Here is a 27,721-nt window from a genome sequence, read left to right on the forward strand (position 1 = left end):
TGCTTCCTCATGAGAACAGCTGGACATTGGAATCATCTCCCAAGGGAGGCAGTGGAGTCCCCTACATGAGAGGGTTTGAAGCCTCAGCTCAGTTCAACTCAACTGTTACCTAGAAAGGTTGGACCAGCTGAGCCTTGGGGTGCCTTCCACCCTGGCATTCTGATTCTTCCTTTCAGCATCAAGCCAGCAGACACCTACAAAAGTCAGGAATGGCAGAGGCTGCTAAGCAGGGTTCCTAGCAGCGCCTGCAGTCTCACAGAGGGCATCTCAGAGCCTTTGGTGCAGGGCTTGCAGCAGGTTGCAAGGCTCTGGCAGCAGCAAGCATCCCCTTTCCCTGGTTTGCAGAGCACCTAGCAGAATGAGGACCTTCTGTGAAGCTGGGGTTTGCACCCTGCCTGCCTGGGGAAAGCGAGGAGCAGCGCTGGTGACTCAGCCCCCGGGCGCCCCGCAGTGCCTGAGCCCTGCCTCCTCGCAGCACCCAGCGTTTCCACACCCTTTGGCACTCTTGCACAACCAGCAGCTACTTGCTTTTGTCCCAGGCAGGGAAGAGCAGAGGCCTGAATCACAAAGCTGAGATCAGAACCTGGATCTGAAGCTCCTATTCCCACGAGGTATCTGGACACAGAGGTTTGGTCAGAGGCTCATCCCAAGGATATGAAATCACTCTGTGAGAGGAGGACAGAGATGGGCTGCAGTGATAACGTTCTGCAGGCAAGTTAGGGGCATGGCCCTGGGGATTTGAAGTCCTCCTCCTGAATGTGCATGTGGGTACTTCAGGAAGTGGCCTGATCTTCACATCTGCAGCTGCTGGTGAAGTTGCTGGGTGTCTGAGGGAGCAACACTCCAGACAATGTCACATCAGAAGTGCCCACATGAGTGCATGGAGCTGTTAGGAATGTCCAGCTTAAGGCAAGACAAATACAGGGATAACCCAGGACCAAATCAGCACTAAATTAGATTTATTGCATGTGGGAGACTGAGAGAGAGAAAAACCAATCTCATGCCCCAGGTGTCAACCTGGAACCCAGGAGATTTCAGGCCAGCTCTTGGCTTTGGTGCAGAGATTTTGACTCTGGGATAGTTAAGGCAAAGCTCTCATCAGAGCTGAGGCTGTCCCCCTGAGAGGTTCTTCCAGAACAAATCAGTTACCTCTGAAGACTTCAGTCTGATCGCTCATGGGAACTTCTCTATGAAATGAGCTGGCTGCAGAGCTTGGAGCTGCCTCTCTCCCACCTGACTTCCCATGGCTCTTGCTGGAGGTCCAGCAAAAGTATGCAGCATGGAGGAAAAGAGGAGAAGCCTTGAGAGCTGGGTGAGTGGTATTTGATTTTACTACAGCTGACAAGCACTTGAAAAAGAAGGAGCAGAGGATTGCCATGGGTGATGGAACTGAAGTATTGGCATGGTTCTTAGACACCACAAGCACAGATCTCAGGCAGGGAAGTGACACTTACTTTTAGCAGAAGCAGGACATGAGTTACCAAGAGTAAAATGTTGATCTAAAAGACCTTGGAGAGAGCCATCACTTCCATTCTGTCTGTTCTGTGGGGATGCTCCTTCCCTGGAGGTGTTCAAGTCCAGGCTGGATGAGGCCTCGAGCAACCTGGGCTAGTGGAAGGTGTTCCTATGGCAGGGGGGTTGGAACTGGATGATCTTTGAGGTGCCTTCCAACCCAACCCATTCTATGAATCTATGCAAAGATGCAAACCATGGGTCTGAGCTTCTCTCTAACTTCAAGACCAGCTTAGATGAGGCCTTGAGCAACCTGATCTGGAGGGAGGCGTCCCTGCCCTCATCACATTTCATAAACAGATTAAGAGAAGGCAAACAGACAAGTGAGGTGCTTGCTCCACAGCTCAGGGGCAGGGAATCCAGCTGCAGGTGACACAGAGGCTTTCCACAGCCTGGGTTGGTTCACAGCACTGCCAGCAAGAGCCAGCAGCCCAGAGCTCAACTTCCCACCAGCGGCTGACGCAGGCCACGCTTCTCACGGAGGATTTGCATGAGTGATTCCTCTTTTGCATTGCTTGGCCCAGCACACTGGTGGGGAGAAGAAGGGTCTGAGGCCACTGGGATCATTTCCTTATCACCCTTCTCACTTGTGTAATCTCAGACACGTTTTTCCCCCCTGCCTCACGTGCCTCCACAAGATCCCCCAGCGTGGAAAACACCACCAGGATTTTCTTCTGGGATGAGGCACAGGCAGGCTTTGTGTCCCACCACCCCTGCCACATCCACAACCCCCAGTTCCTTTCACCTGGGCATGGCTCACCTGCTCTGCTGGCTTCAGAGCTGGGATGGTTCTGTTTCAGAAGGTGAGGAACAGGAGAACACAGTCAGCACTGGATCACGTCATGACCATCAGAGCCCATGGGAGTGTTTTGCTTGTAAAAGCCCAAGGTGAAGCATTCTATAGGCAGACATCAGACAGTAGTGTCAGGAGCCTCAAGTTCATAGCAAGTGGGCAAGGGGACAGAAGGGGGCTCTCAGAGCCCAGTCAGGAGTCTGCTCACTAAGGGACTGGGAGCCAAGCACCAGAACCCAGCAGGCAGGGCAGGGACCTCACTGCCCAAGCTCCCTCCCAAAGAACCCAACCAGACATCACTGCCAGGTTCAACTAAGAGTCTGAATCACCAGGCAAACCCCAGCCAGAGAGTCAAGGGGCTTTGGATCCATGTGGTCCACAGCCACACAAAACCCACCAGAGACATAGCTCAAGAGGTGTGGAACCACCAAAGCCGAGCTTAAACGGGCCTCTGGGGCTGTGGGGGTGGTTGGGGAGCTCAGCTGAGACTCCTCAGGGCTGTTGAGGCCAAGTGGTGCCCCCATGGCTCTGAGAGCAGGCAGCCTCTCATGCAGTGAGATCCCCAGTGCTGGAGATGGTGCTGCTAAGGGAGTTCAGCGAGGGCTCAGCTGGAAAGGCTGAAGGAGCAAAGCTTGGCAAGCCTCAGCAGCCTGCCTGCCTTCAGCTATAGGCTGAATACAGTGCAAACTGCAGCCTCTGTGACCTTTCTGAAGGTCTGGTTTCTTCCCCAGTCTTCTGAACTGAAATAAAACTGAACTGAAATAAAACTGAACTGAAATAGTTCCTGAAGAGCAAAGCAGCAGTGCAGAGGATTTCCTTCCACTGATGGCCCAGCAGTGAAGCCCTTTCTGAATCTCTTTGCCTTCCATCTTCAAAGGAGAGCTGAGCTGCAGAGACATGACCAATAGATGTCCCTACAGTCCTGTGTGAGGTTACCTGCTCCACACAGGCTACAGAAGGGGTTTTAAATCACAAGTGCTTGCCCTGGGCTTGATGTGGTGGCAAGAGGTGCTGGGTAGAGGCAGCGTGGGGCTAGCAACAGCACTGCACTGTTTTTGTCCTAGGGAAATTGCTTTTACTGTTGCAGAGAAAAGAGAATGAGGAAGTGTTCCCCCCTCATGGGCATGCACAATGAAATCCAGTGTTTTCCCAGCTTGGGCTGGCGTTTACCTTGGAACAAGACACAGCAAGGCACCAGCAGGGCACACCAATAGCACCTTTATTGACCCTTCCTTGTTTCTTCCAGCCATGGTGTCCAGGGCAGCAGAGCAGTGGGGCAGGCAGAGGAGCCTTGTGTCCTTCAGACTCTGGATGTGTTTATCTGCACAAGGCAATGCTGGTACCTTGCATCTTAGCTGGTTTCCAGGGCCCTGTACTCAGCTCTATCTCCCATAGCTCATTCACCTGGAGTCACACAATTGTTCTGCTTGGGAAAGCCCTCCAAGGTCATCCAGTCCAGCCAGCAACCCAAGCCCACCATGGCCACCAAACCATGGCCCCAGGTACCATGGCCACAGGTTTCTTGAACACCCCCAGGGATGGGGACTCCACCACCTCCCTGGGCAGCCTGACCACTCTTGGAGCAAAGAACCTTTCCTCCTCTCCAGCTTAACCCTCCCCTGGCACAGTTTCAGGCCATTGCCTCTCCTTCTAGCACCTGAGACTAGGGAGAAGAGACCAAGCCCCAGCTCATTCCAGCCCCCTTTTAGGGAGCTGTGAGCAATGAGGTCTCCCTCAGCCTCCTCTTCTCCACACTAAACACCCCCAGGTCCCTCAGCAGCTCCTGCCCAGCCCTATTCTCCAGACCCTTCCCCATCTCTGCTGCCCTGCTCTGTTGTCAGTGAAGTGCCCCAGGAGTGTAGAGCAGCAGCTGAACTGAGCTGCTTGCCTCTCCTCTAGACTCTGAGCTGCTGCTTTAAAAGCTTCCCAACTGTGTTGGAAGTTTCTGCCCCACCACAGTGTCCAAAACTGTCTTCTTGAGCATTGCCTGGGCAGGAGCAGACTGAACTGGCACCTGTGTGACTTTCAGACCTGGTGGCAAGGAGGAACTCATTTTGTTTGATGAGAGGCAGCATCATTTATGGTCCCACACAGAAGGTGACCTGCAGCAACGAGTTCTGGCATGCCTGCACGGAGCACCCAGCAAGCAGCTGAGGCTTCTCTTTGGAGTGGCATTGTCTCGCTGTTCCCGGTGCCTCCTTTGGGTCCAGGCAGGTCCACACTTCCATCTGGAGGCCACGTCTGATACAGCAGCCTCTTGTCAACGCTCAGAGCCTGCTCTGGGTGATCTCCAATCCCAGATCTGTGTGCCTAGACCTCTGCTTTTCGTGCACATGGAGCTGACCCCACCTGACCCTTACCCCTGTACAGGAAGGTTTTGCCTTTGTCCTGGAAAGGGAGAATCCAGAGGAGGCTACAAAGATGCTGAGGGGCCTGGAGCATCTCTGTGAGGAGGAAAGGCTTAAGAGCCCTGGGACTGCTGAGCCTGGAGAAGAGCAGCCTGAGGGCATCTGAGCAATGCTCAGCAAGAGCTAAAGGGTGAGGGTGGCAAGAGGATGGGGCCAGGCTCTTGTCAGTGGTGCCCAGGGACAGGACAAGGGGCACAAACTGGAACCCAGGAGGTTCTATCTGAACAGGAGAAGAAACCTCTTTGCTGGGAGGGTGCTGGAGCCCTGGAGCAGGCTGCCCAGCTCAGGGCAGCTCTTCTGACAAAATCCAAGAGCCACTTTGGTTCCCTCTCAGCTGGTCAATTAAAACCACACACTTTGCAGGACAAATGGCAGGTTATGAGGCTCTAGTCCCAAACATCAATGTGTGGACAGACATTGCTTTGGAAGAATTGCTGCCCTCCTGATTGGGTTTGATTGACAGCACATGGTCAAAGGTGTTCTTGCTCTGCCGAGACCCTGGCAGCCTGCAGATGTGAGCAGCTGGGCCAAGCAACAGGAAGCACCAGGACCTGAGTGTCTTGCTCACTCCTTTCTGCATTAGCCACTGTTTGCTTTTTGGAGTGAGCTAGGAAGAGCTGAAGGCAGTAAATGGAGATACCTGAACAGAAGGCAGCGGCTGAGAAAGCAGCCCCAGGCAGCCTGGGAGGTGGAGCAGGGCAAGAGCAGCCGTGGCTCACTGCAGCAGGAGCCAGCAGGGGCCACTGCAAGCTCACCATGCAGGGCTGCAGGCAGGCTGCTGGCACAGCTGGCACTGACAGGCACCTACCCACTGCCTCCCTGCTCAGCATGCCCCTTGGGCATCTCACCTGCTAGAAACTCCTTAGCAAGGCACACTGGGCAGGACTGGAGAGCACAGACACACTGAACCAAGAGCCCAAGCACTAGGCAAGGCCATGGTGATGAAACAAGACCAAAGTGAACCCCCTTGGTCCTATCACTACCACTACCAACACCCTCAAAAGTCCCTCCCCAGCTTTCTAGGAGCCCCCTTCAGATCCTGGAAGGCCACAATGAGGTCTCCTGGGAGCCTTCTCCTCTCCAGCCTGCACAACCCCAACTCTCTCAGTCTGTCCTCAGAGCAGCTCCAGCCCTCTGCTCATCCTTGTGGCCCTTCTCTGGACACCTTCCAGCCCCTTCAGATCCTTCCTGTAATAGAGGCTCCAGAATCACCTCCCTCAACCTGCTGGCCACACTTCTCTTGGTGCAGCCCATTGCCTCCTGCAAGCCTGGTGCCTTTCCAGCCTGTGACCTGTGCTGTAGAAGCTGGGACCAGAGGCTGGATTTGCATTTCCAGTGGGCAGCTGCTTCAGATTCTTCACATGTAAGGACAAGCATCCTGGCTGGAACAAGGTATGGCCTGCAGGGCTGAGAATGACAGTCTCAGACGGATCAAATTCCAGACTGGAAGACACACCCTCCAAACAACTGCACAGGGCAGGAAGAATCTTTCCAGAGCTTCAGCATCTCCTGAACAGCTGTTGCCCCACACAGGGACGGGCAGAGCTCAGTCCAGATCAGATGCTGACTTTATACCTCACTGTTCCTTGTGCCTCCACTCAGATTCATAGAATCATGGAAGGGTTTGGGTTGGAAAGGACCTGAAAGCTCAGCCAGTTCCAACCCCCTGCCATGGGCAGGGACACCTCCCACCAGCCCAAGTTGCTCAAGGCTTCATCCAGCCTGGCCTTGAACACCTCCAGGGAGGGGGCAGCCACATCCTGCCTGGGCAACCTGTTCCAGTCTCTCCCCACCCTCACTGGCAAGAATTTCTTCCTCACCTCCAGTCTCAATCTGCCTTCTTCCAGCTCAAAGCCATTGTCTCTCATCCTGTCACTCCCAGCCCTTGTCCAAAGTCCCTCTCCAGCTTTCCTGCAGCCCCCTTCAGGTACTGGCAGGCTGCTCTAAGGTCTCCCTGCAGCCTCCTCTTCTCCAGCCCCAACTCTCCCAGCCCGTCCCCAAAGGGGAGGTGCTCCAGCCCTCATCTGGCTTTGCCTTGCCCAAGCACTGCTAGACCAGAAAGCCATTCAGATGTCCCCCACAGTGAGGCCAAATGTCACCCTTGTAACTCCCACGACCCCTGGGGTGGGTTGGGAGTGTGCTGGCCAGGCACTGGGAGGAGATGGAGCCCCTCAGTCAGAGATGCTCTTGTTCCAGGCAGCGCCGCTGGAATGCCACCGCCTCTGCCCTCCAGCTGCCACCCAGTGCTCACTGGGCTCCAGGGCCCTGCTCAGGAGAGTCTGGGGCCTTGGGCATCCGAGTGAGAAGGCAAACGTGATCCATGCAATGAGACACTCAGGAGAAGACCTTGGATATGACCCTGTAAGTATGGGCATGTGTTTACTCTTGGGGACACCTGTGAGACCAGGGTGCTCAGAGGGGTTCCTTGAGCTGATGATAGAGAAGCAGCCTTAGGGAAGGGCAGCAGTGACCTGAGCAGGCACTGGCAGTGTCTGGGGGTGATTTGCAGCAGAACTGAGCAGAGTGTCTCAGTGCCAGAGGTGAACTTTCCTAGAGGTGAGGAGCTTGAGGTCTCCTCACACCAGACCCAGGGCAGATCAGCCTGTGCACTTCCTCCTGCTCTGGAGCCCCTGGGAGGGCTTCAGGAGCAAATGAAAAGCTGAATGCCATGGATGCCTACAGATCACCTGCTCTCCTGCCTGGGCAGATAGCTCAGGCAGCACAGAAACTAAGCAGCCACTTCTCTCTCAGGAGAGTTTGGAGGACACACTCAGGGCTGTTGCTTGCTCAGGCAGGCAGGCAGTACTCTCCCTGGAGAAGCCTCAGATGCTGCTGGGTCTCTGCTGCTTCCCCAGCAGCTTGGTGCATCACTCCTTGTGCTTTCAGCCCACCATGCAGAATGTTGCACACACAGCCACAGGGACACAATGTGAGGAATGTCTGCCCTGCACCCACAGGAGCGTGGGCTGCACTCAGCATCCACTGCCCCTGCCCACCAGCACTGTGCCAGCCAAGGGCTGCTGTGGGAGGTCTTGGTTGTGGCTCCCAACCCAAAAACCAGCCTGGGGGGTTGTGCCATGAAGCAGCACAGATCTAGACATCTTGAAATCCATCTGAGGAAGCAATCTTCCACGGTAAACCTTGGATTTGAGGAGAGGCTGGGTCTGGCAGCCTTGTGTGGAGCTAGCAAGGGCTGTGTGAGCTGCCTGGGTGTGGTGAGGAGGGGATTTTCCTCCTGGCTGAAGCTGTCTGACTGCAGCTCTTTTGGACTGGGCAGTTCCCTCTGGTTCTGCCCTTTGTAAGGTTTTGTAGCTCCAGGCAATGCAAACCCTTGTACAGCTTTCTAAAGCTCTGTGACATCAAAAGGGTGACCTCATGGGTGCAGGTGATCAGTGCCAAGTCATCATACCTGACTGATCATGTTCCTGGTGCTTAGGTCACAGTGGCTGCTGAGGATAGAGGCAGTGACCTCTGCAAGCTGCCTTTGCATGCAGACAGAGGTCAGAACCTGTGGAGTTCCAGCTCATCAGATGATGTCAAAGCCCAGAGCCTTCAGCACAGGTACAGCTTCCAGCAGCAGCTCTGCTTCTGTCCTACCCCTTGAAGACCTGTGCCCCCTCCCCAGCTCACAGAGGGGCTGTGGCCCATGTTAAAGCATTGCAGTGGAGCTGTGCACTGCTGAGCTAATTATCTGAGCTAATCATCTGTTTCCTAGCTGCTGTTTTCCATGCTTATCTCTGGTGTCTGCAAAACATGTCCTGGCACACAAGTGTTGCTGTTGGCACTCTGGGGTGATGACAGAAAATAATCTTGCTGAAGAATGGGAGGTCCTCTGTGGGCCAGATCCAGCTGGTTTCAGTTCCTTCATTGGTTGCTATTCTGAATGCAATCTCCTGGTGAGCTGAGGCTCAGCCTTTGCATTGCAGCAGCTGGCTCAGGAAGGCCAGGAAGAATTTCCCAGCTTTGGAGTTAATGATCTGAAATTGTCCAGAAGCAGCTGCTTGTAAGGAAGCTTAGGGGCTCTCCTCCTCACTGTAAAGCAGAGAAGTGTGTCCTGAGCCCCTGTATGCCCTGTTCTCTCTGTTAAAACACTGCCCCTGGCGTCCAGCATCACCTTGCCGTGGCCAGGCAGCTGCTTTGATTGTGTGCTACCAAAACAGAGCAGGCAGCACTTCGCTTCTCCTGTTGGGAGATGTTCCTCTGGCTTTAGCAGGCTGCTTGTTAATGATTTGAGGCCGAGTTACTAAGCAGCTGAGCTCCAACTTCCAATTATTTATTAACTGGAAATGATTTGAAAATTAATCATGCAAGGAGCCAGAAATGTAACAGAGCCTTTAAAGTCTGGGGGATCATCACATTCCCTGCCTGCTCTGAGGAGATCAGCATTACCCTTTCAGTCAGGGGAGGAAATAGCCAGGTTGTGACTTGTTCTTAGCTTTCCAGGCATATAAACAATGTTTATTATGAAAGATTGGGGGGGGGGGGGGGGGGAGGGGGGGGAAGCAACCAACCAACAACCCCCTGCTCTGTGCATGATTTACTTGATGAGAGGAGCATTGGAGTTTGCAGTAACTCATTCCTGCTGGGTGCCCGTAGAGATTTCTCCCCCATGTGCTATCTGTTCCTAATCTGCTCTGACCAGGCTCCATAAAGAACTTATCAGGTGTTTGTGTGACTCAAATGGGATCAGAACGAGGAGGTTGGTAGGAGCAGCTCAAGTGTGAGAGTGAAAGCCGGAAGCCTCCCAGAGCCATGGTCACCAAGCCAGGGTAAAGACCAACAGAGCTGCTTTGCCTGGGAAGGAGACCTCTGGGCCTCTGTGGCCACCAGGTTTCCACTGCTGTCTTAGTACTGAGGTTCTTGCATGAGTCCAGGTAAGTAAAGGATTGGCTTTTGAAACTTGTAGGCTTAAAGAAGCTGTCTCTAAGCTTCAGTTAAATCTCTAACCTTGAATTTAATCTCAAAGAAACAAAAGCTCCGTGGTTGGGAGTCAGACTGAAGCTTGAGTTACGCTGAAAGGTTGGCAGCATGGTGCCCTGTTGCAAGCTGATAACGTGTGGTGGTGGGGGGGTAGATCTAAAAATACTCAGATACCTCCTGGAACCCAGCAGCTTCAGGGCTGTGTGTCCAGCAGGGTGGATGCTTGTCAGATTTGGTGTTATCTCGGTGTAGAGACTTGCAGGTGCCAGGCTGTGCTGGCTGCCTGGTCAGGCAGAGCGCTCCGCGGTCTGAAGCTGAGACAGGAAAAATCCCACCCCTGGCTTTTAACGAGTTGTGGAGGCTTGTGCCAGTCCCAGGAGAGATGGGGCAGCTCCAGGGCTTGAGCTTGGCTTGAAGCTCTAAGCTCCCACAGCATGGAGCTGCTGTGAAGTGAGCAGAAAGCTGGTGGCTGTCTCTTTCCTGTGTGCTGAGGGAGTTCTCAGTGTTTATGAGCAGTGAAATCCTCCCAGCAGGGCAAAGTGGAATCCCAGCATCAAGGATGTTCTGTTGGGTGTCCTGCAGCGAGGCCAGCTCTTGAGAGAAGTGCACCAGAGTGGGGGTGGTGTGAGCAGGAACTATTTGTGGGTCTGTTTTGCCTCTCCTTAAGATGAAACAGTAGAGAGTAGAGGTTGTAAATGAACTGGTATCACTCCTGGTGTGAGAAAATGGCTTTGAAGGCAAATTTAGTATCTCTTTTTCATGCCCTTCTCTGTGGCCCAATAACTTCCACTTCCAGGCTTGATCTCATGCCTAAATTGCCTGCTCTAGATGGGTGGGCAGAGTGGGAGCTGGGATGGGTGTGTGTTGCTTCAGATGTTTTCCACTGCTTCAACATCTCCTTATGCAAGAGCTGCTGAGCAGCAGTGCTCTCTGACAGACAACTCCGAGCTGCCCAGTGAGTAACAGTGATAAGGCTTTGCACAGATAAGCAAAACCTGGCTCTGCTGCATGGGATGAAGTGGTGGAGCTGTGCTGTCACCAGCTCCCGTGGTGCTGTAAACCCACACACGTAGGCAGGAGCTGATTGTGGCTGGGCTGCTCACCAAGCCCCGAAGGTTGGTGTGTACCTGGGGAAGGAGAACTGACTTTATTCTAGGGGGGTTAGGGAAGAGAGAAGAGGGTGAAGCCCAGCAGAGGATGTTTTGGGGTGTGCCCTGCCAGTCAGTGATTCCCGGGAGTCAGCAGGCTGCCTCTGGTTGTGAAGTTCGAGATGAAAGCGTTAAGCGGAGCCTCCCCGTAGGTGTGACCCTGGCTGAGGCAGCTCCTGTCAGCGCTGGAGGAAGGAAGGTGGGGAGGTAAATACTCCCGACGTGCACCGAGCTCTGGGAGTGTCCCGGCCTGCCAGCGCTCCCAGTTTCAGCACAGGGATAACTACCAGCCCGGTGGGGTCCATGGAGTGGCAGAGGTAGCTGTCAGCCAGTGCTGTCATGCCTCTCCCAGGGCTCAGGGCAAGGGACCTGGAACTGCTGCTGGGCTGGTGTGCAGGTGAGTGAGGCACAGCCAGAGCTGCTCTGCTTGCTGGAGAGGCACAGGGAGGCTTCTGCTGCTGGGCTGGTGTGCAGGGCAGTGGGGCACAGCTAGGTGGGCGCAGGGAGCTCCTGCTGGGCTGGTGTGCAGGGCAGTGAGGCACAGCTAGGTGGGCACAGGGAGCTCCTGCTGGGCTGGTGTGCAGGGCAGTGGGGCACAGCTAGGTGGGCACAGGGAGCTCCTGCTGGGCTGGTGTGCAGGGCAGTGAGGCACAGCTAGGTGGGCACAGGGAGCTCCTGCTGGGCTGGTGTGCAGGGCAGTGAGGCACAGCTAGGTGGGCACAGGGAGCTCCTGCTGGGCTGGTGTGCAGGGCAGTGAGGCACAGCTAGGTGGGCACAGGGAGCTCCTGCTGGGCTGGTGTGCAGGGCAGTGAGGCACAGCTAGGTGGGCACAGGGAGCTCCTGCTGGGCTGGTGTGCAGGGCAGTGAGGCACAGCTAGGTGGGCACAGGGAGGCTTCTCCTGCTGGGCTGGTGTGCAGGGCAGTGAGGCACAGCTAGGTGGGCACAGGGAGCTCCTGCTGGGCTGGTGTGCAGGGCAGTGAGGCACAGCTAGGTGGGCACAGGGAGCTCCTGCTGGGCTGGTGTGCAGGGCAGTGAGGCACAGCTAGGTGGGCACAGGGAGCTCCTGCTGGGCTGGTGTGCAGGGCAGTGAGGCACAGCTAGGTGGGCACAGGGAGCTCCTGCTGGGCTGGTGTGCAGGGCAGTGAGGCACAGCTAGGTGGGCACAGGGAGCTCCTGCTGGGCTGGTGTGCAGGGCAGTGAGGCACAGCTAGGTGGGCACAGGGAGCTCCTGCTGGGCTGGTGTGCAGGGCAGTGGGGCACAGCCGGAGCCTGTCGGCATGCTGTGGCTGCAGTGCCAGGAGAAGCCAGCAGGTCCTGTGCTCGCCCGGGGCTCCGGGCAGATGCCGCCGGGATGATCGCGGCGCTGGAGGGAGGAGAAACGCTCGGTCAGAAACTCACGGCAGAGGTCCTCAGCCCGGAGGAGGCTTGTGTGAGGCTGTGGTGACCAACCTGGGCAGCCCGTGGGCAGGGGGCACAAGCCTTGGTTGCCCCCGGGCAGGTGACCTTGGCTGCTTTTTGGCCGTAAAAGGGATCTTTGCCAAGGGAGCTGCAGCGGGGAGTGACTTGCGCCGGGACCGAGGGGTGAGGAGGTGCTGGGGCTCGGTGCGAGCCCTGCTCCAGCAGCTCCGTGCGAAGGGAGGGAGCTGCTCTGCCTCCCCTCCACGCCTCGGGAGCGGAGGGGCTGCCTTCCCAGAGCAGCAACAACTCGCTGCCGGTTTCGATTAGCAGAGCCTGTCCTAAGGTGTGGGCAGCCAGGGGCTGGTAACATTGCTCTGCTGGAGCTCAGCTTCCGAAGGCTGTGACTGAGGCCTGAACTCCTTGTACAGAAACAGATACTGGTCCCAGTTTTTGCTGGGCACCAGACCCTCCTGCAGGTAGAAGATGACTGGCTGTATTGGGTGTGTATGGTGAGAGCTGAGGTAATGCAGACGAGCCTTGTGCTTTCTGCACAAGGAACAGACAAGTTCCCACCACCCTGACTCGCTGTGGGCTTGGGACAGCTTTGGGAAGCACTGAGACAGAAGTCCTTGGGGAGGTTTGGGGTCGCAGTGTCCCTTGGTGGTGGCAGCTGTGTGCAGCTCGCTGCCTGCGCCGCAGCCCCCGCCGTGATGGATGGATGCACCAGGAAGCACATCCAGGCTGCTGGGGACAGATCAAGATGCTGCTTGACTGCTCCTGCTGGGCTCAGCTCTGGATGTCCCTCTCCTTCAGCCCTCCTCTGCAGATGCTTTTTTTAACCCTTGTGTAAAATCCTGCCTGGCTGTGTGCTGCTCCCTTTGCTCTGCAGTTCCTCTGCTGTCCTGTGCCCGTGCTGGCCCCTTAAGCACCTGCAGATCACTGTTCTTAAGCAAGTCCTCTCCTCTGTCACTCCACAACGACTTTTTCTTGGAAAAGTGTCTTTCAGGTAGGACTTAAATCTGACAGGAAAGTGAAGCTCCCTACCTGTGAGGTGTGCTGTGTGCCCTGATGTGAGTGACTCCCCTGCACCTTTGGGGCTCTTTCCCTTGCCTTTTCCTCTGCTCCTCCATCAGCTGCAGCCTTCCTTCTTTCTCATTTTGCACCAGCTCCACTTATTTGTTCCTGCCTTTCACACAGGCTCACAGGATGCTAGAGGTTGGAAGGGGCCTCCAAAGGTCATTGAATCCAAGCCCCTTGCTGGAGCAGGAGCATAGAATCCAGCACAGGTTGCACAGGAACACATCTGGATGGGGCTGGAAAGCCTCCCAGAAGTTTCCCCTTCTGCTTCTTTGCTTGCCTTCCAAAAGTATTCCAGGCTTCAGTCAGTTTTCTTCCAAGTGTTAAGTTTCTTCTTAGTTAAGCCTCAGGTCAGCCAAGGCCCTGCTTTCAAGGCCTTACCTGAGGGAATTTGGCTGTTCTAGTCCAGCTTAATGTAAGGGATTCAGGAGGCAGCTTTGAATAGATGGCCACAGCCATACTTTGCTGGGAGGGCTGGGAAAAGAGCACACTTTTGCTCAAATGAAAGGGGAAAGGGGGGGGGGGGGGATGACACGACACAACCCTACCAAACCCACACTTACTTCTGTTTGCTCTCTGGAAAGAACAGGGAAGTGGCACAGGCAGCAATAAAATGCTCGGAGGTGACAGTGAAAGTGACAGCTTGGGTGGCTTTCTGGAGTGCCACTGCAAACAGACTGTCCCCTGTGGTGTCACATCACTGTGCTGGGTTAGTCACTGCCTCCTCTCAACCCAGGGGCGTCAGGGTTAGCTGAAGGAAGGGCTGGCAGAAGGTCAGGGTGCATGGAGAAGGCTGAGCTGGTGCTGTGGGGCTGTTGTGTGCAGGTCTGGTGAAGCAGAGCTGGTCACAGCACTGAGGACGATGCAGTAAGCATTAGAGAAGAGGCCAGGCTGAGCTGACAAGTGAGGGGGGAGGAGATGTTGGTGAGCAATTGCTGCCACCACGTGCTCCTGCAGCTTGTTTCCTTGGCAGCGTTTGAGTGGCACCCAGCGGGTTTAAGGACAGACTTCAGGTTCTGAAGGCAAACGATTTGCTCAGAGCCACTCAGGGTGGTAACAAAGCAGGAGCTGAGTGCTGCTCTCTGTGTGTGTACAGATCACTGCTCCCAGGCTGCAGGGATCAGCTCTTCCTCTCACATCAATCACTTTAAGGTCAAGCTCTGCTGAAGGGAACGCAACCAGGAGCAGTGAAGCGCTGCTGGGGCTGGCTGCTCAGGCTTGAGAGCGGTGACTTTGTGCTGCAGGATGTGGTTCAGTGGCAGTGGTGGGACTGGGAGCTCTAGGTCAGTGCTTGGACTTGTTCTCAAGGGCAGTTCCATGGGTCTGTCTGGTAATGTTTCCTGGCAGAGGGGGGGAAGCTGGAGTGGCTGCCCACTTATCCCAGTGCCAAGGTCCATCAGCTGCTCTGCATCTCTTACACTGCCACAGAGAGCTGATCCAGGGGGGTATTAGTCAATCACACCCCATGGGATTTCGAGGTGTGGCTGCTGCTTCCTGAGCTCATTTGGGAGGCAGAGGCAGGACACCATTCCACTGGCCTGCAGCAGTCTCTCCCTTAGACACAAACCCATCTCTGCAGAAGCCCCTGGGCTGGCTGGGCTTTCAGGTGTGCTCTTGCCTTGATGGCTGTCACCCAAAGGCCAGGGGCTGTGTGGATCCTTCCTGGTTTGTTTTGTCAGGGATGCAGCACTGTTGACCCCCAGCTGCTCACCTGAAGCTTGTTTGGGCAGGGCACTCAGGCTTTAGAGGGGGTGAACACCTCCTGTGGGTTTGGGAGGTGAAGATGGAATCATAGAATGGTCTGGCTTGGAAGGCACCTCCAAAGGCCATAGAATCATAGAATGGTGTGGGCTAGGAACACTGAAGGGACCTCCAGTGTCTCCCCACCCTCACTGTCAAGAATGCCATCCTAATCCTCAGTCTAAATCTCCCCTCCTCAAGCTTCAATCCATTCCCCCTCATCCTATCACTTCAAGCCCTTGTCAAGAGACCTCCCTCTAAAGGCCATGCAGTTGTCTGCAAACCCTCTCTTTTTGACTTGGGTGGATTCTAAGGAATGGGTTCATCTCCTCCCCCATCTGTGTGATGCCTCTCTTTGGGCCAAGGCTCAGTGTTGAGTGCAGAATCAGCTGTCCATCGTGAGTCTGAGTCCCCTCAGCTCCTTTCCTCAGCCTGCCTTTTCTTCTAGCACCTGAAGGGGAGTGAAGGCTGCCAGGGCTCCATGATGAAGCTCACTGGAGGATGCATTGTTGGAGTCTCCTGGGTCTGGCTTGCTGCCTACCCAGAGTGCTGGGCTGACTGTGTGGAGAGCTATAAATTACATTGCTACATCACTTTAATTACAGCCTTGCTCTCCCTTTGAGGTCCCAGCTGCTTGCTCTGTGTGCTGCAGGATGCTGCCAGTGATCAACACTTCTCCTCTTGCTCAGTTTTACAAACCTGTTTGGGGGTGCTAGCTGAGTCACTTCTTTGGAGGTGACCCTGGGCCATGCTCTGTCCTTAATTAACAGATGAATGCTAACCTGTCCTTGGGTTGCAGTTGAGCAAGTGGAACACAACTGGAGTTGTGGAGCTGTCCTAAAAGTACTTGAGGAAGCCCTGGTGTGTGCAGCAGCTGGGCTTTGAGGTGCTGGGAGACACTTGATGGGAATGGCTCAGGGCTTTTTGTTTTCCAGTGGGGATGGGGAGCACCTGGGCAGGAATAAATACAGAGGAGTTAAAGCATGGCATCACTGGCCCTTAGCTTGAGAGCCCCAGCCTGCTCCACTGGGCTTTGTTGTGGCCCCTTCAGAGTCATGACTGCAGATCATTTTGTTTAACCTTCTCTCTAGGTTCATCTCTCCTGAATAAATGAAGAAGGTGACTATGAAAGCACAGCATCTGCCTTCCTTTTCCATCAATGAGGAGAAGTTCCTGACCAGGTAAAGTGTTAAACAGCCCCCACTGTCCAATGGCTTGGCTGCTTGCTGCCTTATTCATTGCCAGGGGAAGCTGTGAGAGCTGAGCCTGCAGCAGCAGCTCCTGCAGCTGGCTGTGGAGTGTCTGCAGAGGAAAGCTGCCCTTCACAGGGCTTCCAAAGCTCAGAGCAAAGCCCGTGGGGTTTTCATGGGGTAGCACTCCCAGAGGATACTGAGATAAGGCTCCAAACAGGGGAAGAAAACCTTCTTGTCTTTGAGACTGCTTGGAACGGAACGTGAGTTCAGCGGCAGTAGGGATGGGCTCTGAACCCCAGCAGCGCTGTTGGTGTCTGCCCTGGTCGGGAGGATGCTGCAGCTCTGCCCAAAGCTGGCCGGGGCCGGGGGTCGCAGCCCCTCCTGGCGGCCGTTCCTTTTGTGCTGCTGCTGGCAGAGCTGCTTGAGCTCTGTGCCCTTCCCCACACCTGGCCTGGGAAGCGTTTGGAGTGTCCCAGATGAAGCAATGGCTCTGGGGTTTTGTTCCTTTGTATGCTGCCCACTTAGTGAAACCTGGGTCCTGCCGGAGGCTCTTTTGCATCGCAGCCGTGGGTTCAAGTGCTGCTCGAGTTTCTCTGCCTTGCAAAGCCCCCCAGGGGTCTCAGGAATCCCTCATGCTCCATCTGCACTCGAGCTTGCTGCCAGTGCAGCTCCCAGGCTCTTCTCCTTCATCTCTACCTCAGATCTGTGCTCTGCTGCTCCTCTTCCAGCTGTGCCACGCAAACCTGCTGATGTGGCAAGCCTGCTGGTGGGGATTGCACAATGGCTGGATCAAAAGGCTGACCAAAGCATGTGGGATTGTTTGCCTGGCTGAGCTGCTCTGTCTTGAAGCAGAGCTGCCATAAATATCCTTGGGTGAAGGCCTAGGGCTTGGGGAGGAGAGGACACAGGTGAATTATCCTGAGTTAGTCTTTCAAGTGGACCCATTCTGCCCTGTGGTTTGCCACACTTGTCCTTGAGGCTCCTTTCTGCCCTGCCTCTGATCCTGAAGAAGGTGGTGCACCTGCAGTCAGTGCTGCCTTTGGTGCTGTCTCTGGGCTGTCCTAGCAGTTCCTTAGCTCTGGCCTCTGTGAGCAGCTGTGCTTGGCTGTGGTCACAAAGCTGTGCCATGAGGAGCAGCCTCAGCAGAGCAGCCAAGCTCTGCAGGTGCCAGCAGCTGCCTCTGGGGCAGGGCAGGCTTTGGGCACTCCTGGTGCAGATGTGCTCCAACAAGGCAGTGAGGAGGCTGAGGCAGCTGCTCTTCCTTTCTGGGGCTACAAAAGGCAAAGAACTGTCTTTTCTGCTGTCTCCAGTACCCAAAGGCACATCAGGGAGAGCTGCTGTTACATCTGGTGGGGTGGTTTGTCACTGCTGGCTGCCCTGATGCAAGGGTGAGACCTGGGGGAATTTATTTGTGCAAACTTCTGTGGGAGGTGCTGGGAAGTTATTCCAGGTGAGGCACAGGAACCAAGTCAAACTCCTCAGAGCTTGCCCTGAGAAAGGGAACCTGCCTCAGAGAGAAGCCTCACCTCATCACTGGCTGCTTTTAGCCTAGGATGTGCTTTCCCTCTGTACCCAGCACAGACTGACAGATGGGCCTCAGTGTGACCCAAGTCCTTATGTATTCCTAATCCATCTCCAGGGAGCTGATCTCCCCAACCCTTTACCTGGAAGCAGGTTGCACAGTAGCAGCTGGCAACAGAATGATTGCCAGAGGTGTTAAGCTGCTCAGTGCCAAAGGAGTCCTGCTCTGAGCAGCTCACAGGCAGGGTCAGTGAGTCTGCCACAGCTTGGGTCACCCAAAACCACAGCTCTCTTCCCTGGCTGTTAATCTGACTTTGCATCTGGGTGAGGCCTGTGTCCAGGATGTGTTTCATCTTGCTTCCTTTAGCCAGCATGAGCCCAACTGCACTTGCACCTGATTCATATCAGTTAGACTCTTGGTGGGATGAGCTGAACACAATCCCTGGCCCAGGAGATGCAGCCTGTGGTGAGCTGCTCCAGCACAGGGGAAGCAAAGCCCTTCACCAGCTGTAACAGGAGGAGTTAAGAGCCCAGTGACTTGAAGTGAATGTGAAAAATGCTGCTTTGGAGCCCGTGAAGCCACTTCAAAACCTCTGGGGGCAGCTGTGGTAGGTTAACCAAGTGAATAATTCACTTCCAGAGTGGTGGAAGGGAATGCAGTTAGCTGGAGTGCTGCAGTCCATGTCCTCGTGTGACCTGCTGCTGTGTGAGGCTCCTCTCCATGTGCCTCTGGCAGCAGCTGCTGCACAATGCTCTGCCTGTTGTCCTGGGTCATAGGCAGCCCCAGCATTGCTCTCTGTGCTCCTGGTGAGCTGGCTGAAGCAGTCACATGTAATTCAGCTCAGCATCACTCCCACCTGGTTTGGTTTTCATTGACAGGGCTAAAAGTGACATAGGATCATAGAAGGGTTTGGGGTGGAAGGGATCTCCAAAGCTCATCCAGTCCAACCCCTCTGCAGGCAGCAGGGACATCCCCACCTAGATCAGGTTGCCCAGAGCCCTGTTGAGCCTTGCCTTGAATATCTCCAGTGATAAGGCCCCAAGCACCTCCCTGGGCAACCTGTTGCAGTGTTCCAGCAGCCTGCTGGTGCAGAACTTCTTCCCAACAGCCAGCCTCAATCTGCTCTGCTCTACTTTGAAGCCATTGCCCCTGGTCCTGTCACTACAGACCTTTGCAAACAGTCTCTCTCCATCCTTCTTGCAGCACCTTCAGGTACTTCAGGCAGGCTGAACACCCCCAGCTCCTCCAGCCCCAGCTGGGACACCCTGGGTTTGGGTTTAGGATGGGGTTTTGTCTGTTTTCACTTAGGATGGCTGTAGGAGTTGTACTTCTGATGGGCCATGGGCCTTGGAGAGCTTGGGTAGGTGCCTGGAACTTACACTGCAGAGTTTGCAGATGCTCTTTAGCTGTGGTCCAGCTGTCAGTGCCTCATACCAGACACCCCCAGGGAAACAGACACTGCTTGGAAACAAGCTCGGTGCCTTCCTTCTCCACTGCAGGACTGCAATGAACCTTCCCTGTCAGTCACCTCCTCTGGTGCTGGGATTGTCCATGAGGAAGAATTCAGGCACTGCTGTGTAACAGTTTCCCATGCTTAATGACCTGTGCTGGTGGGAATTGGTGTCTTGAATGCCAGCCTAAATACTCTATAGGATGTGAAGAGCGGTTCCATGCCTGTCCCCTTGTGCTGCTGACTTCTTAGTGCTGCCTGGGGGCCAGCAGCTGCTCAGCAGTGAGCCAGAAGGTGCTTTTCCACAGCTCCAGAGCAATCACCCCCCAGCCTGTGCTTCTGCACCCTGGCATTTATGGTTTCCTGTTGCCAAGGGCTGGATGGGCAGGTCGGCGGTGGGGCTGTGCACATCTGTTAGCTCAGGTGGGAGTGGTGTTTGCACGGCTGAGAGCCCTGCACTGTGCCTCCAGCCTGCTGGGATGCTGCTGCAGCTCTGCACACCCGGGGTTCCAGGAGCTTGGGTGGCCCAGGAAGGCTGGCATTTCCCAGGAGGTTGGGAAATCGCAGTCAAAATGCAGCGACTGAAGCTGTATCTTGCCACACAGAGCTGCCAAACGGAGGGGGAGGAGGCTGTGGCCTCCCTGGGTGGGAGCTCTGATTGGCTTGCTTTGAAATGCCAACACACTTGAGATTTGAGGGCAGATTGAGAGTGAGATTGGGAAGAAATTCTTGACAGGGTGGGGAGACACTGGAACAGGTTGCTCAAGGAGGTTGTGGATGTCCCCTCCCTGGGTGAGCCCCAGGCCAGGCTGGATGAGGCCCTGAGCAGCCTGGGCTGGTGGGAGGTGTCCCTGCCCATGGCAGGGGGTTGGAGCTGGATGAGCTTGAAGGTCCCTTCCAACCCAACCCATTCTATGAATCTCCTGGCTGTTGGCAGAGGCTCTCTTCATCTCCATCCTCTCTCCTCTGAGCAAAGACTTAGTGCAAAGCTGGACAGTGAGATGTGTTGTCTGGACGTGCTGTAGCTGTTCTGAAACGAGATCAGAAAGCCACAACTGCCATGAAAACCATCCTGTGGGGACAAACTGAAGCAGGCTGCAGCCCTGGGGCTTGAGAGGCTTGTTCCTGGTTGCTGCTCCCTGCTGACTGCAACCAGTCCAAAGTACAAAGCTGTTCCGGGGCAGTGTCAGTAATTACTCATGGTCTGGGGTGACTTTGATGTCCTCTTCTGTATCAGACCTTTAAAATAGCACCCAAGGACCAGCCCAGTGCCCTGACAAAATTCCCCTGCTGGAGGCTGAGGTATTGATCCTTGCCCTGCCCCGGGGTGTTTGGTCTCTCATGCCTCCTGCTGCCAGCACCTGGCTCTCTGTGCCAGATGGGAATCCTTCTGTTCTGACCTACCCTGCTCTGCTCTGTTCCAGGGAGCAGCTCAATTCTCTTCTGAAGACTTACAACTCCTACTACTCTGATCAGGAAAACCTGCAGCTGTCACATAATCAGGTAAGGATCATGGAATCATGGAGTGGTTTGGGCTGGAAAAGCCCTCCAAGGTCACTGAGTCCAACCATCAGCCCAACACCACTGTGGCCACTAAAACATGTCCCCAGGTGCCATGGCTGCAGGCTTCCTGCACACCTCCAGGGGTGAGGACTCCACCACCTCCCTGGGCAGCCTCTTCCAGCCCCTGACCACTCTTGCAGCAAAGAAAACTTCCCTCATCTCCAACCTAAGCCTCCCCTGGCACAATTTCAGGCCATTGCCTCTCCTTCTATCACCTGAGACTAGGGAGAGGAGACCAAGCCCCAGCTCACTGCAGCCTCCTTTCAGGTTGCTGGGAGGTCTCCCCTTAGCCTCCTCCACACTAAACACCCCCAGTTCCCTCAGCTGCTCCTCACCAGCCCTGCTCTCCAGACCCTTCAGCTCTGTATCTCCTCTGACCCTCAGCCAGAGTGGTTTCATTACCTGCTGCTTCCTCCTGGCCAGCAGCTGCTCCTCCCCTTTGCCACCTTCTCGGCACCCTGGCTGCAGAAGATGTGCTTGTGTGAGTAGAGCAGGCAGGGCTTGACTTGTCAGTGTGTGAGGCTGTGGGCATGGTGGCTGGAAAGCCTCCTGGCCAGAGCTGGGCTAATGCTGGCAGCAGATCAGGTCAGCTGAGGCTTTAGCAAGAGCTCAGGTGTGGAGATGACAAAGGCTCTCAGGCTAACTGTTCCAGAGCTGTGCTGGCCTCTTACTGTCTCCCTGTTACTCTGAGGGAGAATCTGTTCCTGGGTGGTCACTCAGTGCTGCTGCTTCACTCCCTGGTCCTTTGTTGCAGCCAGAAGGAGGCAGACCATTTGTTGAAGGGCTCCTGTCCATCTCCTGGGGGGTCCGGCACCCCATCAGGCTGAAGATCCAGGACGAGAAGCAGCTCCCCTCTTTTGTCACCCTGAAGGCAGCGGAGGGCAGGAGGCACTTCCCTGCCAAGAGGTAAGCTGGGGGCTGCCAGCAGTGCCCCTCTGAGCTGTGGGCTGAACTCTGCCAGCAGTGAGGCTGGGCAGGAGTTTCCTTTTGCTGCTGGAAGGGGTGGGGGGGAGGGATGTAACCTGGCCAGCCATGGATCATGGGGCTTGGAAGGGACCTCTGGAGGTCATCCAGTCCAAGCCCCTGCCAGAGCAGGGGCACCCAGGGCAGCTCACACAGGAACACAGCCAGATGGGTCTTGAAAGCCTGCAGAGAAGGAGACTTTGCAGCCTCTCTGGGCAGCCTGCTGCAGGGCTCCTGTGCTCCAGCTTGTGCCTGCTGTCCCTTGTCCTGTCACTGGGCACCACCCAGAAGAGCCTGGCCCCTTCCTCCTGACACCCACCCCTCAGCTATCTGCAGACATGGTTTCCTCTCAGCCTTCTCCTCTCCAGGCTCAAGAACTCGAGCTGGGGCAGATGTTGTGCTTTACCTTGAGCACATCTGGTGCAGAGCACATGTGGCCTGCAGGACAGGGGCAGGCTGCTGCCCCCAGTTGTGTTTAGCCTTTGATTTCTTGTGTCTGGAGATCTGGATCTTGAGTAAGCAGGAGCTCAGAGTCACAGCAGCTGGAGCTGCCCTGACATGCCTTCAGGTATGTGGAGCAGCTCCAGTGCTTGAGCCTGGATGAACTTTGCCATGCATGGAGCACAGCCAGGAGCCTTGGCACCTTCCTTGCAGCTGGGTGAATCTCACTTGCTGTGGGCATAGGACATGAACTGGTGACATTTCCTGCCACTTGGGGTGTTCTGCCAGCAGTGAGTGGCCTGAGGCTCTGCTGGGGAGGTGCTGCAGCGGATTGTGGAAACATTGGCATCGAGCTGAGGTTGAAACCAGGCTGGGTTAAATCCCTGCTCTGGTGCAGAACTGGCTTGGACAGCGTGAGGGGCAGTGCAGTGACTTACAGTGAGGGTGGAGAGACACTGGCACAGGTTGCCCAGGGAGCTTGTGGCTGCCCCCTCTCTGGAGGTGTTCAAGGCCAGGCTGAATGGAGCCTTGAGCAGCCTGGGCTGGTGGGAAGTGTCCCTGCCCGTGGCAGGGGGTGGGAACTGGATGGTCTTCAAGGCTCTGAACAAGGGTGGAAACTGCATGAGGCCTGGAAATGCCTGAGCTGGGGAGGAGCCCTCAGCTGTGGGTGTGTTTGGTATCTCAGGGGCATGACACGCTGGGGGGAGTTTGATGACCTGCATCACATCAGTGGGGACACAGTGAAGGCTGCTGAGCAAGAGCCAGCCCTGGGGACAAGTGAGTGCCGGTGCCCTTCTCTCTGCTGAGTCCTGCTGTGGCTCCTCTCCCATTCCCTCACACACAGCGATCCTCCCACCCACTGCCTCCTCCCCGGGGGGTGCTGGCGAGGGGGCAGGGCAGGGCTGATGCAGTTGGGTTCCTCTAGGCCACCCCTGCTACCAGAGCCTCACGCTGCAGCCCCAGAGCCGGCAGGAGCAGGACTGTGCCACCCTGCCCAGGGCCCGCAGCGAGGCGGCCGCGCTGCGCAGGAGGACCAGGGCCCCCACCATAGCCAGGAGAGAAGAGGAGACGCACAGGTTCTCGATCAATGGCCACTTCTACAACTACGAGGTAGGGAGGGTGCTGCTGTGTGCTGGCAAACCCAACAGCTGTCCTGTCCTGCAGCACTGCTGGCTTACAGCCCCCCCCCCCCGCCCAGGGCAGTCCTCATGCTCTGCTGCTTTGTTCCTAGACCTCGGTTTTCACTCCAGCTTTTGGATCAGAAACCAAGATAAGGATCAACAGCCAGATGAGGACGAGGCAGGTCATAGAACAGCTGCTGAGGAAGTTCAAGGTAACTCCTGCTCCCTCCAGGGAGGTGCTCAAGGCCAGGTTGGGCAGGGTTTGGAGGCTTGGAACAACCTGGGCTGGTGGGAGGTGTCCCTGCCTGTGGCAGAGGGGTTGGGACTGGATGGTCTTGAAGGTCCTTTCCAGCCCAAACCATCCTGTAAAGTCTGCAGGAGCAAGGGCAGCTGTTCTGGAAAGGTTAAGTGGAGTGTAGTGGGAGAGGCAGGGGATGCCTGGGGGAGGGTGGGGAGGCAGGGGATGCCTGGGGGAGGGTGGGGAGGCAGGGGATGCCTGGGGGAGGATGGGGAGGCAGGGGATGCCTGGGGGAGGATGGGGAGGCAGGGGATGCCTGGGGGAGGAGGGGTAGGCAGGGGATGCCTGGGGGAGGATGGGGAGGCAGGGGATGCCTGGGGGAGGATGGGGAGGCAGGGGATGCCTGGGGGAGGAGGGGTAGGCAGGGGATGCCTGGGGGAGGATGGGGAGGCAGGGGATGCCTGGGGGAGGATGGTGCCTACCACAGAAAAGACCACCTGGGCTGGCTTCATTTCACAAGCTTGTCTCAGCAGTTTGGGTCTAGAGAGGTCCCCCTGGGTGTCTAGAAGGTAGTGAGGGAAGAGCAACTCTGGAAATGCTTAGGTTGGATATTAAGAACAATTTCTTCCCTGCAAGAGCAGTCAGGGGTTGGAAGAGGCTGCCCAGGGAGGTGATGGAGTCTCCATCCCTGGAGGTGCTCAGGAAACCTGCGGCCACGGCACTTGTGGCGGTGGTTTGGTGGCCCTGGTGGGGTTGGGCTGCTGGTTGGCGTCGGTGGTCTCAGAGGGCTGTGCAACCCAAACCCTTCTGGGACCGCCAGGGCCGGCGGGGGGATGCCTGCGGCCGCGTCCCTGCTGCCCTCTCGTGGCAGGCTCCGGCAACTGCACGGCGCTCAAGCGGAGCGGCTCTGGCTCAGCCCGAGGCGTGCTGCCAGACCCGGGGCCACAGGACGCTCCAGAAAGCCACAGGTAGTGCTCGGGACCGCCGAGGCTGATGAGGAGCAGCTGAGGGAACTGGGATTGTTCAGCCTGGAGGAGAGGAGGCTGAGGGAGACCTTACTGCTCTCTGCAGCAACCCGAGAGGATGCTGCAGTGAGCTGGGGATTGGTCTCTTCTCTCTAGTCTCAGGTGATAGGAGAGGCAATGGCCTGAAACTGTGCCAGGGGAGGCTTAGGTTGGAGAGGAGGGAAATTTTCTTTGCTGCCAGAGTGGTCAGGGGTTGGAAGAGGCTGCCCAGGGAGGTGGTGGAGTCCCCATCCCTGGAGGTCTTCAAGGAACCTGGGGCCATGGTTTGGTGGCCATGGTGGTGTTGGGTTGGACTCTTAGAGGCATTGTCCAACCCAAGCAGCTCCATGACTCCATGCAGCCCAGTGTTTAACTCTTCCCCAAGCAGGACCCCACTCAGGCCTCAATCTGAGTGGAGCAGCAGAGGACATCTGCTGGCAGTGGCCTGCTGGGGCAGGGTGTGTGACTAACCCCTGTTTGTGTCTGGCAGATAGAGAACAGCCCCCAGGAGTTTGCTCTTTACATCATCCACGCCTCTGGAGGTGAGCTGGGCCCTGCTGCTGCCTCCCTGCAGCCCTGGGTGTCCTCTGTGTGGGCTGCTGAGCTGAGTGCTGGGACTCAGCACAGCCAGCTGGCCTTGTCTGCATGTTGTGGGCAAGGGGAGTCCTTTCTCCTGTAGTTAAAAGGCTGCTGGAGATGCCACACTCTGGCTGTGTGGTGCCAGGCTGCTGCTGCAGTGCTGGGCAGCATTTGCACTGAGAGTTTGGGTGGTGGTCCTGGGTCCCAGGTACCCAGCTCGAAGCACTCATCTGCCAGGGACAATGCTTCCTGCTGCAAGAGCTGACTCCTGGGTTCTGAAGGAGAAAGGGAAAATGACCTCAGCTGAAGGGATGGGGGTGAGAACTGCCAGGCATGGACCTCACCTGCCACATCACAGCATTTCTGTGGAGCTCTGGTTTGAGGAGAGGGCCAAGCCTGGGGTCAGCCCCTTCAGTGCTGTTGTGTGTTCTGAGCATCACAGCTTCTCTTGTCCCTCCCAGAGAAGAAGCAGCTGAGGAGTGCAGACGTTCCCCTCCTGCACAGGCTCCTGCAGGGGCCCTCGGAGAAGGTGGCCAAGTTCTTCCTGATGGACAGGGACGTGGAGGAGATCAGCAGTGATGTATGTCTGCCCCAGCCCCGGGAGCTCAGTGGCTCTCCCAGTCAGTGCAGCTGCTGATGTGTGGTTCTTGTCCTGCCAGGTTGCTCAGTACCTCCAGTTCCACCTTCCCTTCTTGGAATCCATCCTGCACAGGATAAATGAGGAGGAGCAGCAGGAGATCCAGCAGACAGTTGCAAGGTCAGTGGGAGCCAGATGAGTGGGGTCACTCTGGGTCCAGGAGAACACATCCAGGTGTGGGTTTGTGGCAGGGTGCAGGCAGGACACTGCTCTGTCTGCTCTATGCCCAGTTCTTACTGTGCCTTCTCACTTGATGCCCCCTCCCTGGAGCTGTTCCAGGCCAGGCTGGATGTGGCCTTGAGCAGCCTGGGCTGGTGGGAGGTGTCCCTGTGGAACCTGGTGCTCTTTAAAGGTCCCTTCCAACCCAAACCATTCTGTGACTCTGGGAGCAGCATGTGAGGATTTGGGCTGAGCTCTGGCAGGTTCCTGTGTCAGTTAAGGACATTCCCTCTCCCCTCCTCAGGTACCTGAAGGAGAAGAGCCTCATACGCCAGCACCTTCGCAGCCGAGCTGCTAAGAAAACAGAGACCACTGTCTGACCTCAGGAGCCTGCTGGGAGCCCCACTTGCTGCCTTGCCCAAGGGAAGTTTGTCTGTGACCACCACACTGTGACTGAGGAGCGCTTCAAGCACAGTGCTCAGAGTGCTGGAGCTTCCCCTGGTGACTACACAACCCAGCCAAGCCCACTGCTCCTCAGCTTTGGAATACAGGCTGGGAACCACCCAAGAGGCAGCACTGGACCCTCCAAGGCAGATGCTGAGCCTAGCTTAAAGCTTAGGGAAGCAACCCCCTGAGGAACACAAGGCTCTGAACCCCCCCTTGGTGTAGAAGCCAGCACCCAGGAGCCCTGTCCAGGGGACACATTGCCAGAGGCAGAGTTCATTGCACAGCAAACAGGGACAGGGAGTGGGAGGGTTTCCTTCTGCTGGAGACCCTCTGAGTTGTGCTAGGAGGAAGCTTTCCAGCAGAGCTAAGTGGCCAGAGGTATTTGTCTCCAAGACTGCAGTTAGGTGCTCACCTGGCTTCAGTCACCTGTGCAAGAGCCTCAAGTCCCACTGGCTCCAGCCCAGGAGACACCCAACCTGCTTAGGCTTTGAGCTACCAGCAGGGCAACAGGACTGGAGGCTTCCCCCTTAGCAGCACCTCAGCACTTCAGGGTGGGAGGGGATTCAGGCACAGAACCACTGCTGGAGCTGCTCCTGGAGCCCCCTCAGTGTTTGGAGCAGGGTTCTGTGGGGTTTTGTTCCTGGCCTTTGTTCACTGTTGGAAATGGGAATGCTCTGTGGAGAGGCTGAGCCTCCCAGCTCTGCTGGGCTTGGGTGGGCAGAGGCTTTGGTGCAGGCTGGCCCCAGCTCCTGCCTGAGCTGTGCTCAGTGTTGAAGCTGATGTTGTAGAGATGTAAATAAACCCACTCTGGTAGTTTCTCTTTTTGACCTGCTGTCTTGTGCTCTGCCCTGGGTACCTTTGGCTTAGCAGGTAAGAGACACTAGCAGGGAGGAAATCATGGGCACAAAGGTCTCCAGTACCTGAAGGAGGCCTCAAGAAAGCTGGAGAGAGCCTTTCCACAAGGGCTGGGAGTGACAGGGTGAGGAGCAATGGATTGGAGCTGGAAGAGAGCAGACTGAAACTGGAGACCAGGAAGAAGTTCTTGGCAGTGTGGGTGGTGAGACACTGGCACAGGTTGCCCAGGGAGGCTGTGGATGCTCCCTCCCTGGAGGTGTTCAAGCCCAGGCTGGGTGAGGCTCTGAGCTACCTGGGCTGGTGGGAGGTGTCCCTGCCCATGGCAGGGGGTTGGGACTGGATGAGCTTCAAGGTCCCTTCCAACCCAGCCCATTCTGGGAACCTATGAAATCATTGCCTGGAAATGGTGTGGGATGAATCTAATAGGAGAAGCCTCTCCCTGCCTGAGCTGGTGTTGGGGGAACAGCTGTGACTCATGGGCCTGAGATGAAATCAGTGCCCAGGAGGTGTTCTCCAGCTGCTGAATGGAGCCATTTTTGCCATCTGATGTTA

The 27,721-nt window shown here is 56.1% G+C and overlaps 1 protein-coding gene across 3 annotated transcripts; it reads left to right on the plus strand.

The window, feature by feature from the left end:
* Window positions 1-9,232: 9,232 nt before the first annotated feature.
* Window positions 9,233-27,141, plus strand: RASSF6 (Ras association domain family member 6). 3 transcript variants are annotated; one of them, XM_068165728.1, is made up of 11 exons: window positions 9,233-9,587; window positions 16,089-16,178; window positions 20,587-20,665; window positions 21,480-21,631; window positions 22,815-22,906; window positions 23,055-23,239; window positions 23,361-23,462; window positions 24,983-25,034; window positions 25,533-25,651; window positions 25,731-25,828; window positions 26,172-27,141. In XM_068165728.1, the coding sequence occupies exons 2-11, from the start codon at window positions 16,108-16,110 to the stop codon at window positions 26,245-26,247; spliced, it is 1,026 nt and encodes a 341-aa protein (XP_068021829.1). In that variant the 5' UTR covers window positions 9,233-9,587; window positions 16,089-16,107; the 3' UTR covers window positions 26,248-27,141. The 3 variants fall into 3 exon arrangements, with proteins under 3 accessions (XP_068021829.1, XP_068021830.1, XP_068021828.1); XM_068165727.1 differs by lacking the exon at window positions 9,233-9,587 and adding an exon at window positions 10,789-11,178; XM_068165729.1 differs by lacking the exons at window positions 9,233-9,587; window positions 24,983-25,034; window positions 25,533-25,651; window positions 25,731-25,828; window positions 26,172-27,141 and adding exons at window positions 10,780-11,178; window positions 24,309-24,976.
* Window positions 27,142-27,721: the final 580 nt, after the last annotated feature.

This window comes from Melanerpes formicivorus, unplaced genomic scaffold (assembly GCF_026170545.1).
Source record: "Melanerpes formicivorus ecotype bairdi unplaced genomic scaffold, bMelFor1.0.p_v2 SCAF_92, whole genome shotgun sequence".
In the NCBI taxonomy this organism is placed as follows: domain Eukaryota; kingdom Metazoa; phylum Chordata; class Aves; order Piciformes; family Picidae; genus Melanerpes; species Melanerpes formicivorus.